The 18070-nt window shown below is 45.0% G+C and overlaps 2 protein-coding genes across 3 annotated transcripts in view; one reads left to right on the top strand and one right to left on the bottom strand.

The window, feature by feature from the left end:
* Positions 1-224: 224 nt before the first annotated feature.
* On the bottom strand, positions 225-6965 carry CFAP276 (cilia and flagella associated protein 276). Its single transcript, XM_022584166.2, has 5 exons — positions 6496-6965; positions 3366-3482; positions 2720-2835; positions 2031-2158; positions 225-1613 (listed from the first exon to the last, which is right to left on the bottom strand). The coding sequence occupies exons 1-5, from the start codon at positions 6574-6576 to the stop codon at positions 1543-1545; spliced, it is 513 nt and encodes a 170-aa protein (XP_022439874.1). The 5' UTR covers positions 6577-6965; the 3' UTR covers positions 225-1542.
* ELAPOR1 (endosome-lysosome associated apoptosis and autophagy regulator 1) overlaps positions 6590-18070 on the top strand; it is a 74250-nt gene continuing 62769 nt past the window's right edge. Inside the window, exon 1 of one of the 2 annotated variants that reach the window (XM_089918541.1) lies at positions 6590-7896. In XM_089918541.1, coding sequence (XP_089774667.1) covers positions 7744-7896 — 153 coding nt within the window. In that variant the 5' untranslated portion in view covers positions 6590-7743. The remainder of the gene's footprint in view (positions 7897-18070) is intronic. The other variant, XM_022584164.3, reaches the window with a different exon arrangement.

The raw sequence follows: 18070 nt of genomic DNA, 5'->3' as shown, positions 1-18070 counted from the left end.
CCTCCCTTTTTTTCTTTAGACCCGACTTGTCATAATGACTCTTTTGTATGGTACCAACACTGGTGCTCCCGGTCTAAAGGCACTATACAGCGCCTGCCGCGAAGGGATATATGTATATATGCATGTCTGTATACGTGTATATATCTGTAAGAGAACTTGGAGACCTTATAAGAATTCAGATTCCAGGGACCCGCACCGGATTTACTGAATTAGAATTAGCGGGGGGGGGGGTGTCTAGGAATCTATATTATTTAAAACCTCCATGCATGGATCGCAGTAATAAATTTTTTGATGTTCAGTATCAACCCACATGAGGTGATTATCCCAGAAAGTCACCCACTCTGCCACTTTCAGCTATTCTAAATAAAGAGAACTGAAAATATTGCCACTTGGCAGCGAACACTATGAACCGACTGGAGTATCTCGGTGGAAGAGGGGCTGTAATAGTTTGGTGGTATTGACCCTGCACCTGAGTACCAGGAAGAAGCCCTTTCATATCTGATTTATTCAACAATGCATATGCTGTCCAATCTTAGAAATGGGAACTTAACGTACAATATTCTAAAAGGTCTGCCATTTCTTGCTCATTTTAACAGCAGGCTCCTGTGAGTGGCTTGTAATTTTAGAAACCACATTACTGTATCAGTTTTTAGGTACCTTCAGACCCTGGGATCAGGTTGTTGAACGCTGTTTCCAATAATAGGGGGCTATATATCACAGCACAAATCAAGGCAAAGAAAAGAGAATTTACTCCCAGGCAAGGAGACAGTAGCAGAGTTAAGAGAATGAATAATGGCAAGGAGCCAGGGAGATGGAGCCCTCATGGAAAAGTAGAGCTCAGCAGATGACTAAATCCAGAAGGTCTGAAATCTGTTAAGCGTGACCTCAGCCTAAGTGCTAATGCCACAAAGAGCTACTAAAATTAGTGTTTGTAAGCTCAAGAGAATGGACTATGTCCATTCTTGCTTTCCCAACACTTAGCTCAGTACCTGACACATAAAAGTTTGCAAGAGGGGCTTCCTTGGTGGCGCAGTGGTTGAGAGTCCGCCTGCCGATGCAGGGGACACAGGTTCGTGCCCCGGTCTGGGAGGATCCCACGTGCCGCGGGGCGGCTGGGCCCAGTGAGCCATGGCCGCTGAGCCTGCGCGTCCGGAGCCTGTGCTCCGCAACGGGAGGGGCCACAACAGTGAGAGGCCCACATACCGCAAAAAAAAAAAAAAAATGTTTGCAAGACATGTTGAATGGATATGGTTGGAATGACTCCAGTTCACAAAACGTGAATACCTGTCTCCTGCTAAAAACAGTGCTATTCTGTCCTAATATCCGTATCTTTTCAGCAAGATGACTTTCCGAGTTGCAAATATGCCCACCAGGATTAGTTTCTAGAAGTTGAGAAACTTCCATATTTTAAGAGTAGTCATGTGGCAACTGGTAGTCCATGGGTAACAGATACTCCAGGCTTCATCTTACACAAATCTATTTCATGGAGGTGGGCGGCAGGATGTTCCACTATGATTAATTAGTCCAGGGGCCCGTCAACACTTAGGTGGAGAAGAAGCCACCATCATTCTTTCGGGAATACCCTCCATTGCTGGCTGCAGTGTGAGGGGACACTGTGGAGAAAAGAGAAGAGGGAGTGGGCTGTGAATTTCAGATCCTTTGCCTTTTCTGGGAACTTGTCGCCCACACATTTATGGGGACAATGGAGAAGGTTCTAACAGCTGAGGAAACTGGCATATAGAGGACTGATGGGAGGTAGCTATAGGTCTTTCACTCCCCGGTTTCTGCCCTTTGCTGAAAATTTTTGTCCGCTAGACCTAAGGCTGAGGTAGTGGCTCTGAAAAACTGAATTCATTTCCTAGGTCTACAGTCAGCATGTACCCTGGTTTTAGTCTGATATGTGCCAGACTCTCAGTTATCCCTGATGTTCCCTAATAGCCAATCACCTCAACTCCCTGATTCCTGTGACCATTTAGAAAAACTCTTGCACCACCCATCTGCCTCCCACCCCTCAGTCTTCTGACCCTTACCTATGGATCCCTGGATGCTGTGAATAGACTCCTTCTTAGGGTTGATCCAGTGTCTAATGTTAGCTCGGGAAGTGATGGCGGGTGGCTGGGGAGGGGATAAAAATTCTCCAGAGAATTGGATCTTGATTCTAGAAGATGGTGTGGGGAAGAACATGGGAGAGTGAAATCAATCAGGAGAAGAAAGGTAAGGAGGGAAAGAGTTGCATGCAACCTTAAAAATAAAGCAGCTGGGGCTTCCCTGGTGGCGCAGTGGTTGAGAGTCCGCCTGCCAATGCAGGGGACACGGGTTCGTGCCCCGGTCCGCGAAGATCCCACATGCCGCGGAGCGGCTGGGTTCATGAGCCATGGCTGCTGAGCCTGCGTGTCCGGAGCCTGTGCTCCGCAACAGGAGAGGCCACAACAGTGAGAGGCCCGTGTACCGCAAAAAAATAAAAATAAAAATAAAGTAAAGCAGCTGAAGGCCCTTTTTACCCTCTGGAATGAACCAAAGATTTTGTGCTACAGATGAGCACAATCCTGGAAGATCTCTGTTCATTTTAGAAAATAAAAAAACAGAACTTGTATTACAGAAGTAAAAAATAACAGAAATCTATAGAAGCAAGAACCTATTGATTGTTATTTCTCAGATGACACTTTACATTACTTGACTGGCATTGTCCTTAGGGAGAGGCTCCGCCTCCACTACTTACCCGTGGGCATCCTGAATGGTCTCCTGGTGTATCAGTGTCTCACTTTTGCTCTTGAACGTCCCTGTGTGGTGGTTGTACAAGGCTGCTAATCGGAAATCCAGATCATCCTTCGGTATCTACGGAGGAAGCCAACCCCGCCACCCCCAGGGTTAACTTGCCACATTTGCACCTGCTCTAGTCGGGTTCTGTTGGGCTCTACTCTTGCCCCAAAGCAGAGTGAACCCCTTCTGGGCCTGAGATCCACCAACTCCCTACATACCAAATTACTATACATGATGACTTCTTAACTCTTGTCCATATAGAATTGTCTCATGGTTAGGTCTTAGGAGTGGGGAGCTCTCCTGGAGACATGAGAACCACTATATTGTCCTGGACTTGAGCTTAACGGGCCTTACCTCGTTCATGGTTATAATGAGAAGTCTGGTGAGAGAATGATTTGCTCCAGATAATCAACTGCAGCAAAACCCAAGCCTTCTGACTTCCCAGAGGAAGTTGATAAGTTGGTATTTGGTTTTAGATTTGGTAGGATCTTGGATTGGGGACAAGATAAAGATGCTAAGGTAGTCAGGGACAGACTACCTTTCAAAAAGGATATTAATTAGTCCTAAGTGGATATAAGGAGAAATAGCATTTCAATGCTAGGTACCTCAGGATCAAAAAAATAAACAGCCTGCCTCATGGACGTGATTGTGGGAGTTGAGCTGAGTCGACACCAGGGTTCCTGTTGCTGAGCAAGGTGAGTTGGGTTCTTATATGGCAGTTTCTGCAAAAGAGAAACCACACCCACCCCTGGTTACCAGAGGCCTTGCTGATGTGATAGCGTCAGTGACATCCATCCCCTTATCCCATCCCATTTTAACTGAATCGCAAACATCTAAAAGAGAAGAACGAAATGGGGCAAGACTCCCAGGCTTCTGATCCTCCTAAGTTTTCAATCTCAGAACTGACAGAAATGGGCCAGGAATACAGGGAAAGGGGTGAAGTGGGACAGGAGGTGAAGGGTGGGGAGTAGAGAGGCAAGATGAGCTCAGGTTTAGAAGTCCTGAGCTTGAAGAAGAGAGAAGATATCCTAATGCAATTAACAGGTAGGAAATTGGAAGTGTGCAATTGTTGGAGGAGAGCTCAGAACAAGTAGTAGAGATCTGGGGGTCATCCCCCTGAAGTGGTGGTTGAAGCCTGCAAAAAGGCGTCTGACCAACAAGGAAGAGGCGGTTCATGAGGACTGCACAGTATTATAATGGGGGTGGCGGTGGGAGCAGTCAGAGACAAGAGAATCAGGAGAGAGCAGTGTCTAGGCAGGTGAGAAAATTTCAGTAAGCAGGGAAGGGTCATTGTGTCTGCAGGAATGTCAAAAAGTTCATTGGATGTTCAGTCCTCTAATTAAAACCCCACAAGTACGAATATGAAAAGCACACAGCTGATTTCTTCATTACATGTAAAATGCCATACTGTTCACCACTGTATCCCCAGTGCCTAGCACAGCGACCTAACACATGGTGTTCTAAAATGAAATATTGATTGAATCAATGACTGAATTCCAGTGAGTACAACTACAACCTAGTAGAAATCTCGTTCAACCTATCGGATGTAGGAACCCTCCTCCTACCCTGTATATAACACAGTGCTGTGTGACTCAGCTCAATTAGGCATTAATTGAGTGATGTGAACCAGGCAGTATACTGTCACCAAGAAAGATGAAAAAGGAAATGGGAAAACTACAAATACATATGATGCAAGCACAGGCAGCTCTCTTCCCATTCCTCGAAGGCTGCATAAGCCTCTATAAGCAGAAGGCTGAGACGGTCTTTCACTGAGAAAGTCAAGCCTGTCAAGCGTGAGTGCCATCTTCACATCCATTTTCCTTCCATCTCAGAGAAAGGGAAGTCCCTTTTATTCAAGAATCACCCTTCCCTGAACCCAGCCCTTCCTGGTGCTTTAGGGCCCTGTGCTATCCTGCCAGCCCCTGTACCCAGCGTCTCCTCATTCCTTCGTCACTGTCTAGCTACCCACTCCATGACCTTCCCTACCGAGCCAGCCTTCTTAAAGAGTCAACACTTGCCACCTCCACTTCCTCCCCATTCCCATTCCCTCTTCTGCCCACTGCTGTCTGGCCTCTGCCTCAAGCACCCACTGAAACTACTCTTGCTGGTGACCACCGACCTTTGTGGCTAGGTCAGGTGGATCCTTTCCAGTCCGGACCTTCTGACCTCTGCGGTTTCTGCACCACGACTCTGATTCCGCGAAATGTTCTCTCCATCCTATGTGGGTCCAGATCCTCCGGGTTCTCCTCCTGCCTCTGGCTGTTACTTCTCAGCTTCCTTCTCGGCTCTGCTTTCTCTCTCTGTCCCTTAGTGGTATTCTCCAGGGGGGTTGTCTCTGCCTTTCCGACTCTCACATTCACTGGATGAGCTCATTCTCTCCTATACCTTCAACCACCAGATGAATACTGTGGCTTCCAGACATTTTCAACCCACAGCTCTCAACAAGGTTGCCTACTCTTCATCTCTATGGAAATGTCCCACAGGCACCACGAAAGCAACAGCTACATAACTGATCTCAACATCTTTCTCCCCAAACTTGCTTTCCCTGGATGCCTCATTCAGTAAATGGTATCAGGTAAGCCCTCAGAAAGCTCTCCCTGACTCATCCACTCTCTTGAACCCACGTCCAGTCAGCCACAAAGTCCCATCAGTCCTGCCCTTTGCATCTTACCGCCATCCCCTGCACCACTGCTGTACATCCGTTACTCCTCCTGGTGATCGCTGCACCAGCCTCGTAGCCGATCCCTCTTGTCGCACTAACATCCTGTCCAATCCACTGCCACTTGTGCTTTCTACAACACCCATCTAGTATGCCACTCCAGTGCTTACAGTCCTGAGATGATTCCCCAGGATGAAAACCCAGCTCACTAGCATGCTGTACACAGCACACCCACCCCAGGAGGGTCACCTTTCCAGCTTCCACTCTCTCCACTCCTCCATTTCACACCAACGCTTCAGCCACTTTGGACTCTTTGGTCCCAAAGAGGCCACCCTCATCCTCCTCTCCATGTATGTGCACCTGCTGCTCCCTTTGCCTTGAATGTCTGGTTCCTGTTTCCTTCCTCCTAACTTACATTCCACCTCCTCCCTCCCCTGGTCCAGCTGACTCATATTTGAATGTCAAAACTCACCTGCTCTGGGAGGCTTTCCTTTAAGCTCCTGTTTCCCATGATACACCACATATAACTGTCACAACACATGTGCTGCTGTGCAAGCACTTTTGCTGTTGCTGTAGTCAGTCTGGCTTTTATACTAGATTTCCCTGAGAACAGGAGCTAATCTAATGTGTCTATAAATCCTCAGTTTTTAGCAGAGTGCCCGGCATACAGTAAATAATAAATGTTGAATAAACAAAAGGGAGTGCTTTGATTTTGTTATTAAGCCACGATTACCATTTAGTTCACCTTATTTTTCACCACTTCAAACATCTCAAATACTTCTACGAGAAAAGTGGAACCTGGGCCTGGGTAAGCCCCATTATAGCAATCATTGCTTAGGGCTGTGAGTGTCTCTTGTTCCTCTGGACTAGAACTCCACTTGCCTCTGCTCAAAAGCACCTGTGAAATGTTGGCAGACCTGAATATGGGACATGGAGGAAGGCAGAGAACAGACTTTTCCGGTACCTGACTCAGTGTCCTCACCATAGTCCTTTAAGTTACCATCTCTTCCTGTCGCGCCGACAGAAAGAAGAGTGCGGTCGACCCTACTGGGAATCTGCGCAAGAAACCTCAGTACCTCGGAAGCCCGCAGTTTTCCCAAGTAGGAATCATCGTTTTCCAACGTAGGATTCTGGAAAGGGTCTCGGGTGAGAGGCATGGTAAAATGTCGAGCGAGACACTCTTAAGGGTGACGGGAGGCCCGCGCAGCCGCTCACAATCTTGCACGCGGAGGAGCCGGGGTCCCAATTGTTTGGCACGCCCAATTTCAGTTGCCAGGCAACTACCCCGCCGTCTATGACTGAGGCGAATTCCCTCCGAGAATGGCGCCACCTGGCGGTCCAACGCGGGAGGCCCCTCGGGAAGAAGCTACTGGGAACGCAGAGGGAAAGCGCCGCTGAGTGTACCGGGGAGCCCTGGATTGGCACTCGTGAGACTTCGGTGAAAAACGCCGAACAGGTCTTCTGCAAAAGACCTCAGTTAAAGAAAGTATTCCTAAAAGGTGGCCCAGAAATGTCCTTCCTCCTGGCATCTAACCAAAGGATTTCTCAAAGCGATGAGAGAATGGGGATGTCAAGAGACGGAAGAGTCCAGGTGTCGTGCTTGGAAAATTGCCGGCTAAGGCAAACTCTCCTTGCTTAAAGGAGTCTCAGGGCTTAGCATAGCGCCGGTTGTAAAGGCACAGATGGATTTGGCGGGGTGGAAGTAAGATCTCCAGAAGAGGCCGTTAGAGTAGGTGACACGTGCCGGGGCCACTCTTCCAGGCTATAAGCTCTGGAGAAGAGACGGCATCTCAATCATTTTTCTATCGCTTCACACATAGGAGGTGCTTAATAAGTATATATAGAACGCCACGTCTGCAAAATTAGAGGTGTTCATAAGTAGCCGATGGCTACGAAATAATGAATTTGGTGGCGATGGCTTGGAGGTTGTTTCCACCTTGTTCCTTACTCGAGCCCTGTGAGCGCCTGTTGGGACGGTTGCAGACCCTGGGCACTCGCATTCCCACGCCGCGCGCGCCAGTGGCGGCGGCTGCCATGGCGACCGGCAGGTGAGCTGCAGAGGAGCTAGTGGTCCGGTGCCCCACCCGCGCGGAGGGAACGAGGAGGCGGTTGCCAAGGCGACGTGGGTAGGAGGAGGAGAAGAGGAAGGAGGGAGGAGGAAGGATGGGCTGCCTAGGCGTAGCCGCAGGGAGGTGACTGAAGCGAGCCCAGCCCCTTGCATCCTCCCCCCTGTGAACCTCCCTCCCCTTTTTTTCCGCCTTCTTCCAGCAGTAGCTGCAGCCGCAGCACCTGAACCGCTGCTGCCGCTCGCTCAGAACAACACTATGGCTGAGCCTGGGCACAGCCTCCATCCCTCTGCCAGGGGCAGGGGAAGAACTGATCCGCGCACACTCCGGCTTCTGCGGCTGCTGCTCTGGGTTGGGACCACCTTCCAGGTGACTCAGGGAGCGGGACCGGAGCTTCACGCCTGCAAAGAGGTACTCTCCTCCCGACCCGACCCCACTTAGGTCAGAAAATCTTGGATCTCGGCAGGGATCTTGGGACCCACGCAAGACAGTTTCAGAAGCCACGGAGTTTAGGTTTCTTTGGGGATGGGAGGGGTGGGGGAGGAAGAGGAGTAGACTGGCGTCATGGAGAAGCCAACCCACTGGAGGACTCACGAAACAGATCAGCCTCACAGCTTGGGCTGCTGAGCTCAGGGGAAAGGTCCCAGCTCCAAGGACCTCAGGAGGGACCTGAGTGCCTGGACTTGGGAATGAGGGAAGGAGAAGACATGGGTTGTTTCCCAGCTGGGATGAATTACCTTAAAAGTGGTTGAAAACAAAAGATTATGTACAGAGGGGCAAAAGAGAAAGTGGGAAAAGGGAGAAGTGGGGTAAGAAAGGAGTTTGGAAGGCCAACGGAAAATAATGGATCGAAGTGGGAATCCTTGTGATTTTATCATGGCTTCAAGAAAGTATGAAAATGGTAGGTCTGCAAGGGGGACTGAAGGATCCCATCACCTCTCTTCCCTTGGTATTAAACATCCAGTTTCCTTGTGGGCTGCTAAATGTGGATCCTGTTTGTAGTTTGCCTCCCCCGGTGTGCTTTCTTTAGTGTACCTGACAGTGCATGACCCACCTTTGGCCAGACTTCGAGTTCTGTAGTATCTCACTTTCAGCCAATCTCTACTTTCCTTCTCTGGACTTTTGCTGACATATGTCGTAAGTCTTTTTCAAGGTATTTCTAAAATGTTGCCAACATAATTCAGAGAATAAGTAGTGAATGTCTTCCAACCAAAAATGCCTTTGAACATTCTTTTGGAGGGATACAAAAAAGGAGTAACAAAACTCAGTAGTTTCTATGGTACTGAAATAACAATAATTGGTTGTGTTCTGAGTAACTTTTTAAAAACCATATGGCAGACGCAGCAACAACATATTTACAAGAACTTCATGGCAGAAGGCAAATAAAAGTTGTTATCTACGTGAAATATGAAAGACTTTGTAATACATTGAGTCTAGCCCTGTACAATTAATCTGAAATGTCATACTTGGCTAAGGTTTTGAGAGGTTGAAATATTATTTATAAGTTGTCATTGTTAACTAGTGATTAGCAACCATAACCCCGTCCCATATGGAAATGTATTATTATGACGGTATTCTAACCATTAGACTATCTATAACAAAACAGATCATGAAGAAGTGAGGGGCGTGGGAAGAGAGAAGAGAATTTTTGTGTAAATAAAGATACTTCACTTCATTCATGAATATGAACAAGTGACCCCAGTCAGTGGAAATTTTTGTAACTTGTATCAGTCCCAGCAGTGTCCTGCCCTGGGCCATCCACATTTTCACCCAGTCACTGTATGACCTGTTTTAAAGATGGCTGGGAACAGGATGATTTTGTCAGTAAGTGTTGCTTACTGGCCTTGGTGGCCTGTGGTCTAACCAACCAAGTGAGTTCCATCAAGCAAACTCACTTGCCTAAGAATCCAACATAGGAGTCCCCCTGTGTGGAAGGTAACAATCTTACAGCTCAACTACCACTTCTTGCTGATATCTTTGTCCACTATGGAAAATATGAGATGTTTAAAAAATTAAACACTTTGTATCATCTTGCTTGGGAGGGAGGGAAGAATATTGATACTTGAGAGCTCTAACTTGTGTAGAAATTTTGCCTTTAGTCCTTTTTAAATGATTGGCATTTGCCTAAGCAAAAGGCCTTGCCACAGAGCATAAGCTGAGGGCAGTGGAAAGCTGTGGAACTCAACATACCAGGGTTCCAGTCCCTGCCTGTTACTTACCCCCCAGTTTTTGGATCTGTAGAATTGGTATTTCAATAACACCTACCTCAAAAAAGATTGCTTTGAGGACTGAAAGAGAAAATACAAATAAAACACAAATTAGAGTTACCTAACTCTCTTTCCCATTCAGCTTCTTTACCATTAGATCCACACCCCATGCCGGAGTGGAAGTGGCTTAAGAGTCATCTATGTTGGCCACAGGCGTCAGCAAGTCCTGTTTACACTCTTCTTGAGCAAACAGTGGCTGCTGAACACCCTCGACTCCAAAACAATAAGGAAGAGAATAAACCCATTATTATAATATTCTTTGTTTGGCAGTATGAATTGACCCAATAAGTTTTAGGGGCTTCCAATCCTAAATGGTGAAAAAAAACAATTCAGGGTAGACTAACCCTTCCCTGTTCTTACTCTTCATGTGAATTTCTTGTGCGTCTTTGCTGGGTATTAATGGCAGGGAGTCTTATCGGCCAAGGCTGACCCTAATGACAACAATGCTGTTCCTGCCTTGTTTCTGAAATCTGAGGCATCCGTCTGGATCGAATCAGGGAACAAAGAGGTTTAGGGTAAAGCCTAAACTGAGGAGGCAGAGAGCTGGGAGTTCTAGATTGCTAAACGTGTGCTGGGGCTTGGCGTTCCTTTCACAGTTTTACAATAATCAGGGTCACCAGTGGAACTAAACATCCTGTGTGGTGTTTGTCTTCATGAATCATTTCTTTAGTCCTGTGCTAGCCCAGACTAAGTGCTGACTGAGAGCCAAAGGAGCATTTTCTATAGCACAATGAATCTAAATCAAATGAGAGAGGAAGAGAAAACTGCCTTTCCCAGATCGGTATTGCCCTGAGGCTTCAGTGCTAATTGCCCCCAAAGGGACATCCCAATCTATGTTGAAAAGCCCAGAGGGTTTAGGAATCTGGCAGACATGGATTAGAATAAAATTTGGTGAAGGAATGATGACTCTGCCACTTAGTAAGGATGCTACTTTGAGCAAGTTAATTAACTTCTGACAGCTTCAGATTCCTGATCTGTAAAATGGGGATGGTAACACCTATCTCACAAGGCTATTGTGAGGATTCAATTAAATTGGATAACACATGTAAAATGCCTAGTATATATCCTTGACATGTCATAGGGGCTTCAGAAATATTGGTAGGCAGAAAAGGTAAGTCCACAAATAATGACGTATAAATGATGACATAATGTTAACATGTGGTAAGCAGTGCGGGAATGGCAATATAGAGTTGATAGGAAAAGAAGAAAACATATTTGGACAGTTGACACTTGACCTGCTTCTGGAATAATCAGCAGAGTTTGAACGGGCAGAGATGGGGGGAGCACGATTTCTAGATAGAGAAAGGAGACCAAGGAAAAGATCCTGACAATTGCAAGTAGACCACGTGGCTGAAATGTGGAGTAGGTGTGGGGTACCACAGAAATCAAGATTGGAGAGTGGGAAACTAAGTGGAGAATCTCTGAAGGATTCTTAGCAGAGGTAGTGGATTAGCATGAATATAAAGTAAATAAGTTGAGATAGGCCAAAAGGTGAGAGCAGAGAGATGGGGGCGAGAAGACCAGTTCAAAAGATCTTACAGAGGTCAAGGAGGAGGTTAACAAAGGGACTGCACTGGGATGGTGGCAGTGGGATGAATAGAAAGGCTTGGATATGAGAAAAACATGCTGAAGGTAGAAGTTAGAGGATTTGGCAACTGATTGAAGGAGTCAGGTGGATCACTGGGAGAATTAGGCAAGGTAATGCTTAAAGTGCTTTGCAAAATGCAGAGCATAGAGTAAGTGCTCAGTAAATATGCTTTTAGAAAACGTAATGGAACATCATTCTAAGTCATTAGATGGCCTTGCATAACACCGTTTTAATGAGGAACGGAATGAACTACCTATCCTGACTAATCCCTAATGTCAACCCTTTCGCTTTGACCATCCACACTAGACCCATCCCTTCTCACCTTCTTCTTCTTCTTTTTTTTTTTTTTTAATATTTATTTATTTGGCTGCACTGGATCCTAGTTGTTGCTTCCACCTTGCCCACATATTGTCTAGTGCTCAGCCAGAGTAAACCTACTGAAAATAAGACAGATATTGCCCCTCCTCTGCTCAAAACCTTCCAAAGGCTTCCGGTCTCAAAGTAGAAACCAGCTCCTTACACTGGCCTACAAGGCTGTATGTACGATCCGCACCTCCTCCTCTCCAGTCACACCAGCCTCCTCACTCTTTCTCAGACCTGTGGGGTAACCTGCCCCCTCAGGGTCTTGGCAATTGCTGTTTTCTCTGCTTGGAAGGCTCTTTCCCAGGATATGCAGCTTATTTCTTAATCCCCTTCAAGTTTTTGTTGAAATGTCTTCCCACTTCCTATCCCATTTTCTGTTTTATTTTCTCCAGAGAACCTACCACTTTCTAACATGCTCTATATTTTATTTATTTTACTTATTTCTGTCTTTTCCCACTAACACGTAAGCTCCACGAAGGCAGGGCTTTTTGTGTTTCATTTAATGCTGTGTCTCCAACACCCAAAATAATATCTGGCACATTGTGGGCCCTTAATAAATTAATGTAATAGATTAATAATATTCCACTGATGAAATTTATTTAACCAATCCCCCATCATTGAACATATATGTTAGAAACATATGTTAACATATGTTTCTAATTTTTGACTATTATAAACAATGCTAAGATGAGCCTCTTTTTGCGTATTCTTTCCAACACATCTGTCATTACTTCCTTGGAATAAATTCCTAGAAATAGAATTGTTGGATGAGAGAGTAAGATCATTCAGTTAACTCCTTAAGTTATATTTCTAGAAATGGGGATTCCTTGATCAAAAGTCACATATACTTTATATTGTTCCATATTATGAGATCCTCTTTTGGAGAAATTGCATCAATTTTGCTTCCCATCAGCTTTGCACGTTTTCTCACATCCTTGGCAAAACTATCAATCCTGGGCTTCCCTGGTGGTGCAGTGGTTAAGAATCCGCCTGCCAATGCAGGGGACACAGGTTCGAGCCCTGGTCCAGGAAGATCCCACATGCCACGGAGCAACTAAGCCTGTGCGCCACAACTACTGAGCCTGCGCTCTAGAACCCACAAGCCACAACTACTGAGCCCATGTGCCACAACTACTGAAGCTCGCACGCCTAGAGCCCGTGCTCCACAGCAAGAGGAGCCACCACAATGAGAAGCCCGCGCACCGCAACAAAGACCCAACACAGCCAAAAATAAATTAAAACAAACCAACCATCAATCCTTTCAAATTTTGATAAATCACTAGACAACACACACACACACACACACCCCTTCATTCTTGCTTGGCTCATAGTGGAGGGACCCTGTGTGTTTCAAGGAGGATCCCATCTATAGCTCCTAAGTGACCTCAGAGTGTTTTGGGATGCTCTTACTGTGACTGAGAAGTAAAATGCTTGCTCATTCTATAGCAAACAATATAAAAATCCCTACAGATCATTCTTATTCTGAATCCCTTCTCAGCTGCTTCCCCCTCCACCTAAACTGGAGTGAGAACTCTGCCCACCCACGCTGTGCCTGGCTTCCCCTCTCCTCTCTTTCAGATTTCCCCACCTAGGTGGTCACTGGGAAGGAGTTCTTTTGGCTTGAAAAGCAAAGTAGATATTCATAAATAACCACCCCAGCTGACCTATGCATTTGGTTAAGTGCTATGAGAGAAAAGGGAAAGATAGGCTGAGAGATTATGAGAGGAGATCTGACTCAGATCAGGGAGGTTGGAGCAGGACTCTCTGAGGAGTGAGTTTAAGCGGAGAGCTGAGGATGTGGAGTTTGATGGGTGAAAATGTGCAGATGAGCTTGCAGACAACAAAGAGTCTGGTGCTTTAGGGGATGGGGAGAAGGCCAGTGTGGCCGGACCACTTGATTTTATACTCATAAATGAAAAAGTATATCCCCATTTTGAAGTTTCAGAAACTACTAAAGAACGAGGTGAGATTTTAGTCAAAGGTTCCTGGAGGCATGGGTTTGTTTAAAAATTATCATTTAGGGGCTTCCCTGGTGGCGCAGTGGTTGAGAGTCCGCCTGCCGATGCAGGGGACGCGGGTTCGTGCCCCGGTCCGGGAAGATCCCACATGCCGCGGAGCGGCTGAGCCCGTGAGCCATGGCAGCTGGGCCTGTGAGTGCGGAGCCTGTGCTCCGCAACGGAAGAGGTCACAACGGTGAGAGGCCCGCGTACCGCAAACAAAACAAAACAAAACAAAATTATCATTTACTTTTACATGCTAAAGTAATATATGCTCATAGCAATAATAATAATTCATATTTATTGAGTGTTCTACGTGACCAACATGCATTAACTCAGTTCCCACAGTTACTCTATGAGGTAGGTCCTATTAATATCCCACCCCACACCATTACCTCTCCTCTTTCCTGTTTTATTTTTCTCCATAGCACTCTTTACTATCTGACATATATTTTACATATGTACATATGTGTGCATATACATACATATATATGTATATTTTAATTGTCTGTCTCTTTTGACAAGATTGTGAAGTCTACGAGGGCAGGTATTCTTTTTTTTGGTACTGTTCTTTTTTTCTTTTTTATAAATTTATTTATTTATTTATTTATGTTTGGCTGTGTTGGGTCTTTGTTGCTGCTTTAGTTGTGGCGAGCGGGGCCTACTCTTCATTGCGGTGCTCGGGCTTCTCATTGCTGTGGCTTCTCTTTGTTGCGGAGCATGGGCTCTAGGTGCATGGGCTTCAGTAGTTGTGGCGCACGGGCTTAGTTGCTCCGCGACATGTGGGATCTTCCCAGACCAGGGATCTTCCCGGACCAGGGATCGAACCCTTGTCCCCTGCATTGGCAGACGGATTCTTAACCACTGCGGAGGGCAGGTATTCTTGTATGTTTTATTCATTTCTATATTTCCATTGCCTGCCATATAGTAGATAGATACTCAAAAATTGCCCTGAATGAATCCCCATTTTATAGATGATGAAACTAAGGCAAAGAGAGATTAGCCTGCCCAGGGTTACTTGGCTGGTAAAGGAGCAGGAACTCAGGCAGCTGAGCTCTTAACTACCGTATTTCCTGCCTGTCCATGTTAACAATCCAAACTAGGCAGAGGGTATAAGCTGAAAAGTACAACTTTTCCCTACCACCTGCAAACCCCCAAAGGCTAACCTCTGTCAACACTTGCTTAAATATATTCTTCTTGAAATGTTTTTTGCCTATACAAGCACATCCGTGTATTCTTTTGCCCTTCCTGTACAAATTAGATCAAAATATTTGTCCTATTCTGTATTTTATTGTTTTCATCACTATAGCTCCACTGCGATTCATTATATGTGTGTACTGTGATTTATTGACACAGAAGCTTGATGAATAGGTTGATTCCAGCCACTTATATGGTAACATTGCTGCGGTGAATATCCTCCTACAGGAGTACATACTGATGCATACTTGTTTGAGTCTATCTGCAGACAAATTTTTAAAAATAGAAATAGTGGGTCAAAGAGTCTAAGTGTTTAACATTTTGATTGATTTGTGTCAAGTTGGTAGCATGGATTTTCTTTTCTTTTCTTTTCTTTTCTTTTTTAATATTTATTTATTTATTTGGCTGTGCCGGGCCTTAGTTATGGCAAGTGAGATCTTCTTTGCAGCACACGGGATCTTTAGTTGCCGCACGCGGGATCTTTTAGTTGCGACGTGAGGGATCTAGTTCCCTGACCAGGGATTGAACCCGGGTCCCCTGTATTGGGAGGGCAGAGTCTTAACCACTGGACCACCAGGGACGTCCCAAGCAGCATGGATTTTCAAAGAGCATTAGTTTTCTCCATCTGCAGTCAATGGAGGAGGAGGGAGGCTTTGGCTGTGAGGGTGGCAGTCAGAGTTTACTCTCACCCGGGAATCATAGAGACCTGGAGGGCCAGCCTTACCAAGCAGCCAGCTGGTCCCAGGCAGGGCAGCCGGGCCTGATGTTAATTCTGCCAAATTTTCTGAAAAGAAGTTGGGCAAACTCGTAGCTTTTCCTCAGTCTGTACTGTCCCTCTGGTAAGTGATAAAAATTGGGCCATTTGTCACACTTCTTCTTAAGCTTTCCTTCTATGTCATAGCAGATAAAGCACAGAACAGATAATTATAGTTAGCGCTTGACAGCTGCTGAAAGAAAATATATTTATCGTACTTCCTAGGCTCTCCACTTTCCAAATTCCTTGAAGTCTGAGAAGACAAATATGAGGTTATCACCTATTTTTCTTCTTTGATTTGTCATGTACCATGAAAGGCATGTAAAAAAAAAGACCCATAGAACTATGCTGAGTGACAAAATAAATAAATTGAGTTTCATAGGCCCAGAATGTGATTGTCCAAGTCTGATTCTTACTGATGATACAAAATAAAAGGCAAAAAAATATATGGACTTTAATAAGCCTGGATGCTAATTTGAGCATCCTTCTTCTCACCCCATGCCAAACAATAAAGCCCTTTCTGAACTAGAAAGGAAACTGAAATTGGCTAGCTTTCTGCTTGAAATTGATTACTTCAGTCTCCAACTCCAAACATATGACAATAAAAGGGTGGCTAGTAAGCCACTAAGAGAAAAGATAAAGGGAGCATCAGTTATGCCTGTTCATCTGACTTTTCCTTACGAGAAACCATGCTTACAAGAATTTTAAGGATGGTTCTGACTCAGGATAGCACTTGAGAAAAGTCAGCATGTCAAGCACTGTGCTACACACAGACTAGATGCTCCATACGTTTTGAGTTAATGGATCAACTTACTTTCCTTGTAAAGAAATTTTAAAAGATTAGGGCCAGAGCCTCCATTTACAAATATTAATTCAGCTGTGTAAATCATCTGTAAAAGAACAGAAGGAGCTGTGCCCAAATATAAAATAAATAACAGGTTAGCAGGACATGAGAAGAAAACAAAGAACTATGGTGGGGCGGGGGGGAAAGTCAGATTTTAAAAAGAACATACAGACTTTTAGTCCTGGACTGTCTAAAAGGCTACCCCCTGATTCTTGTATTCACCAGCTTATTTCTCCCATGTAGAGACAGGCCATGTATGATTTCTGAGGAATGTGTGATAGTGGCCAGTGCACTTGGTTGACTTTGATGCAGGAATTGCTTATACATTCTTATGTTAGATGATGAGTAGCTAAAGGGCAGGGACGTGAATGAGTATGAGCAGATAAAGGTGATACCACTGGGAGGATGCTGATAGATTCTCAGGAGCTTCTCTGCAAGAGGAGACATCCTTTTAATTTTCAGAAAACTGAAAATCTAAGGTTTTTAAAAACCTTAGATTGCTATCATCCCAAATTTATTAAACTCTTTTTAAAATTGAATTATAGTTGATTTACAGTATTGTGCTAGTTTCAGGTATAAATCTTAATTTGATACTTGCAGAAACTGAGGACCAAGGAGATCCTCAGAGGATGCAAGGAGATCAACAGGTTGGTGCAATCTATGTCATTTAGATATGAAATTGCGACCTGGTAAAGTGCTGGTGTTAGGGTGGATCTCAGTGATCATTCACACCTAAGGCATCTTCACCAGCTCCCTAACATAGCGGAGCAGGTGCCTATCCTCAGGTGGGTTAGGTTGCCTAGCAATTACAAATGTTTAAAAAGGAATACTTTTGGGAGTTCCCTGGCCGTCCAGTGGTTAGAACTCGGCGCTTTCACTGCTATGGCTGGGGTTCAATCCCTGGTCTGGGAACTAAAATCCCGCAAGCCACGCAGCGAGGACAAAACAAAAACAAAAACAAAAACTTTTTACCCTGGGTAATGAGAAGCTCACTATTTCTAGAGTTAAGCCATATCCTTGGGGCAAAAAGTATTCTTTTTTAAAATTTGTAATTGTTAAGCAGCATAACTGGTTACCTATTATAAATGTTATTATTTCTGACATTTCCTTCTCCACCCTATACCCTTTCTGTTTTTTGTCTCTCTTAGGAATATTCACAATACTGTCCATACTGATACCTGGTCCCAGAAAGCAGGTATCATCACAGTACTCACAGTCTGAAAACATTAGTGACAGATTTCCTCCAGATTGTAGGCTACTGTTATGTTTTCTGCACCAAATACTTATTCTTTTCTCTTTCATTTAACTTTCTTAATCCACTGAAATTTAAAATAATTCATTCATCAAGTTTTATTGAACATAATGGACTGAAAGAGACACAGAAGAATTATATACAAGAAACTAACACTGATGCACATACAGCCTTTAAAAGGACAAGCAGTTACAAATAGAGATCAAGTGCATGATGCAGTGAGGCCAGATAGGAAGGGGCAGTGGGCAGAGCACATGTTCATAGCCCAGGTGAAGTTTTCCTGGCTGTGGGACTCATTTACCAAACGAGCTAATCATATTTAA

Source organism: Delphinapterus leucas, chromosome 1 (assembly GCF_059928025.1).
Source record: "Delphinapterus leucas isolate spDelLeu-1000000601 "Yukka" chromosome 1, BTC_Dleu_Yukka2, whole genome shotgun sequence".
NCBI lineage: Eukaryota > Metazoa > Chordata > Mammalia > Artiodactyla > Monodontidae > Delphinapterus > Delphinapterus leucas.
Note: the sequence above shows the minus strand (reverse complement) of the source record. Positions and strands in the feature narration are given on the sequence as shown.

Bases quoted from the DNA above. Each gene is read 5' to 3' on its own strand.
- CFAP276 (XM_022584166.2), bottom strand. From the start codon at position 6,576: ATGCCTCTCACCCGAGACCCTTTCCAGAATCCTACGTTGGAAAACGAT. The intron at 3,483-6,495 runs GTACTGAGGTTT...TCTCTTTTGCAG, and splicing joins GAAAACTGCGGGCTTCCGAG to AAACTGCCATATAAGAACCC. The intron at 2,159-2,719 runs GTAAGTAGTGGA...ACCATCTTCTAG, and splicing joins ACCATTCAGGATGCCCACGG to AATCAAGATCCAATTCTCTG.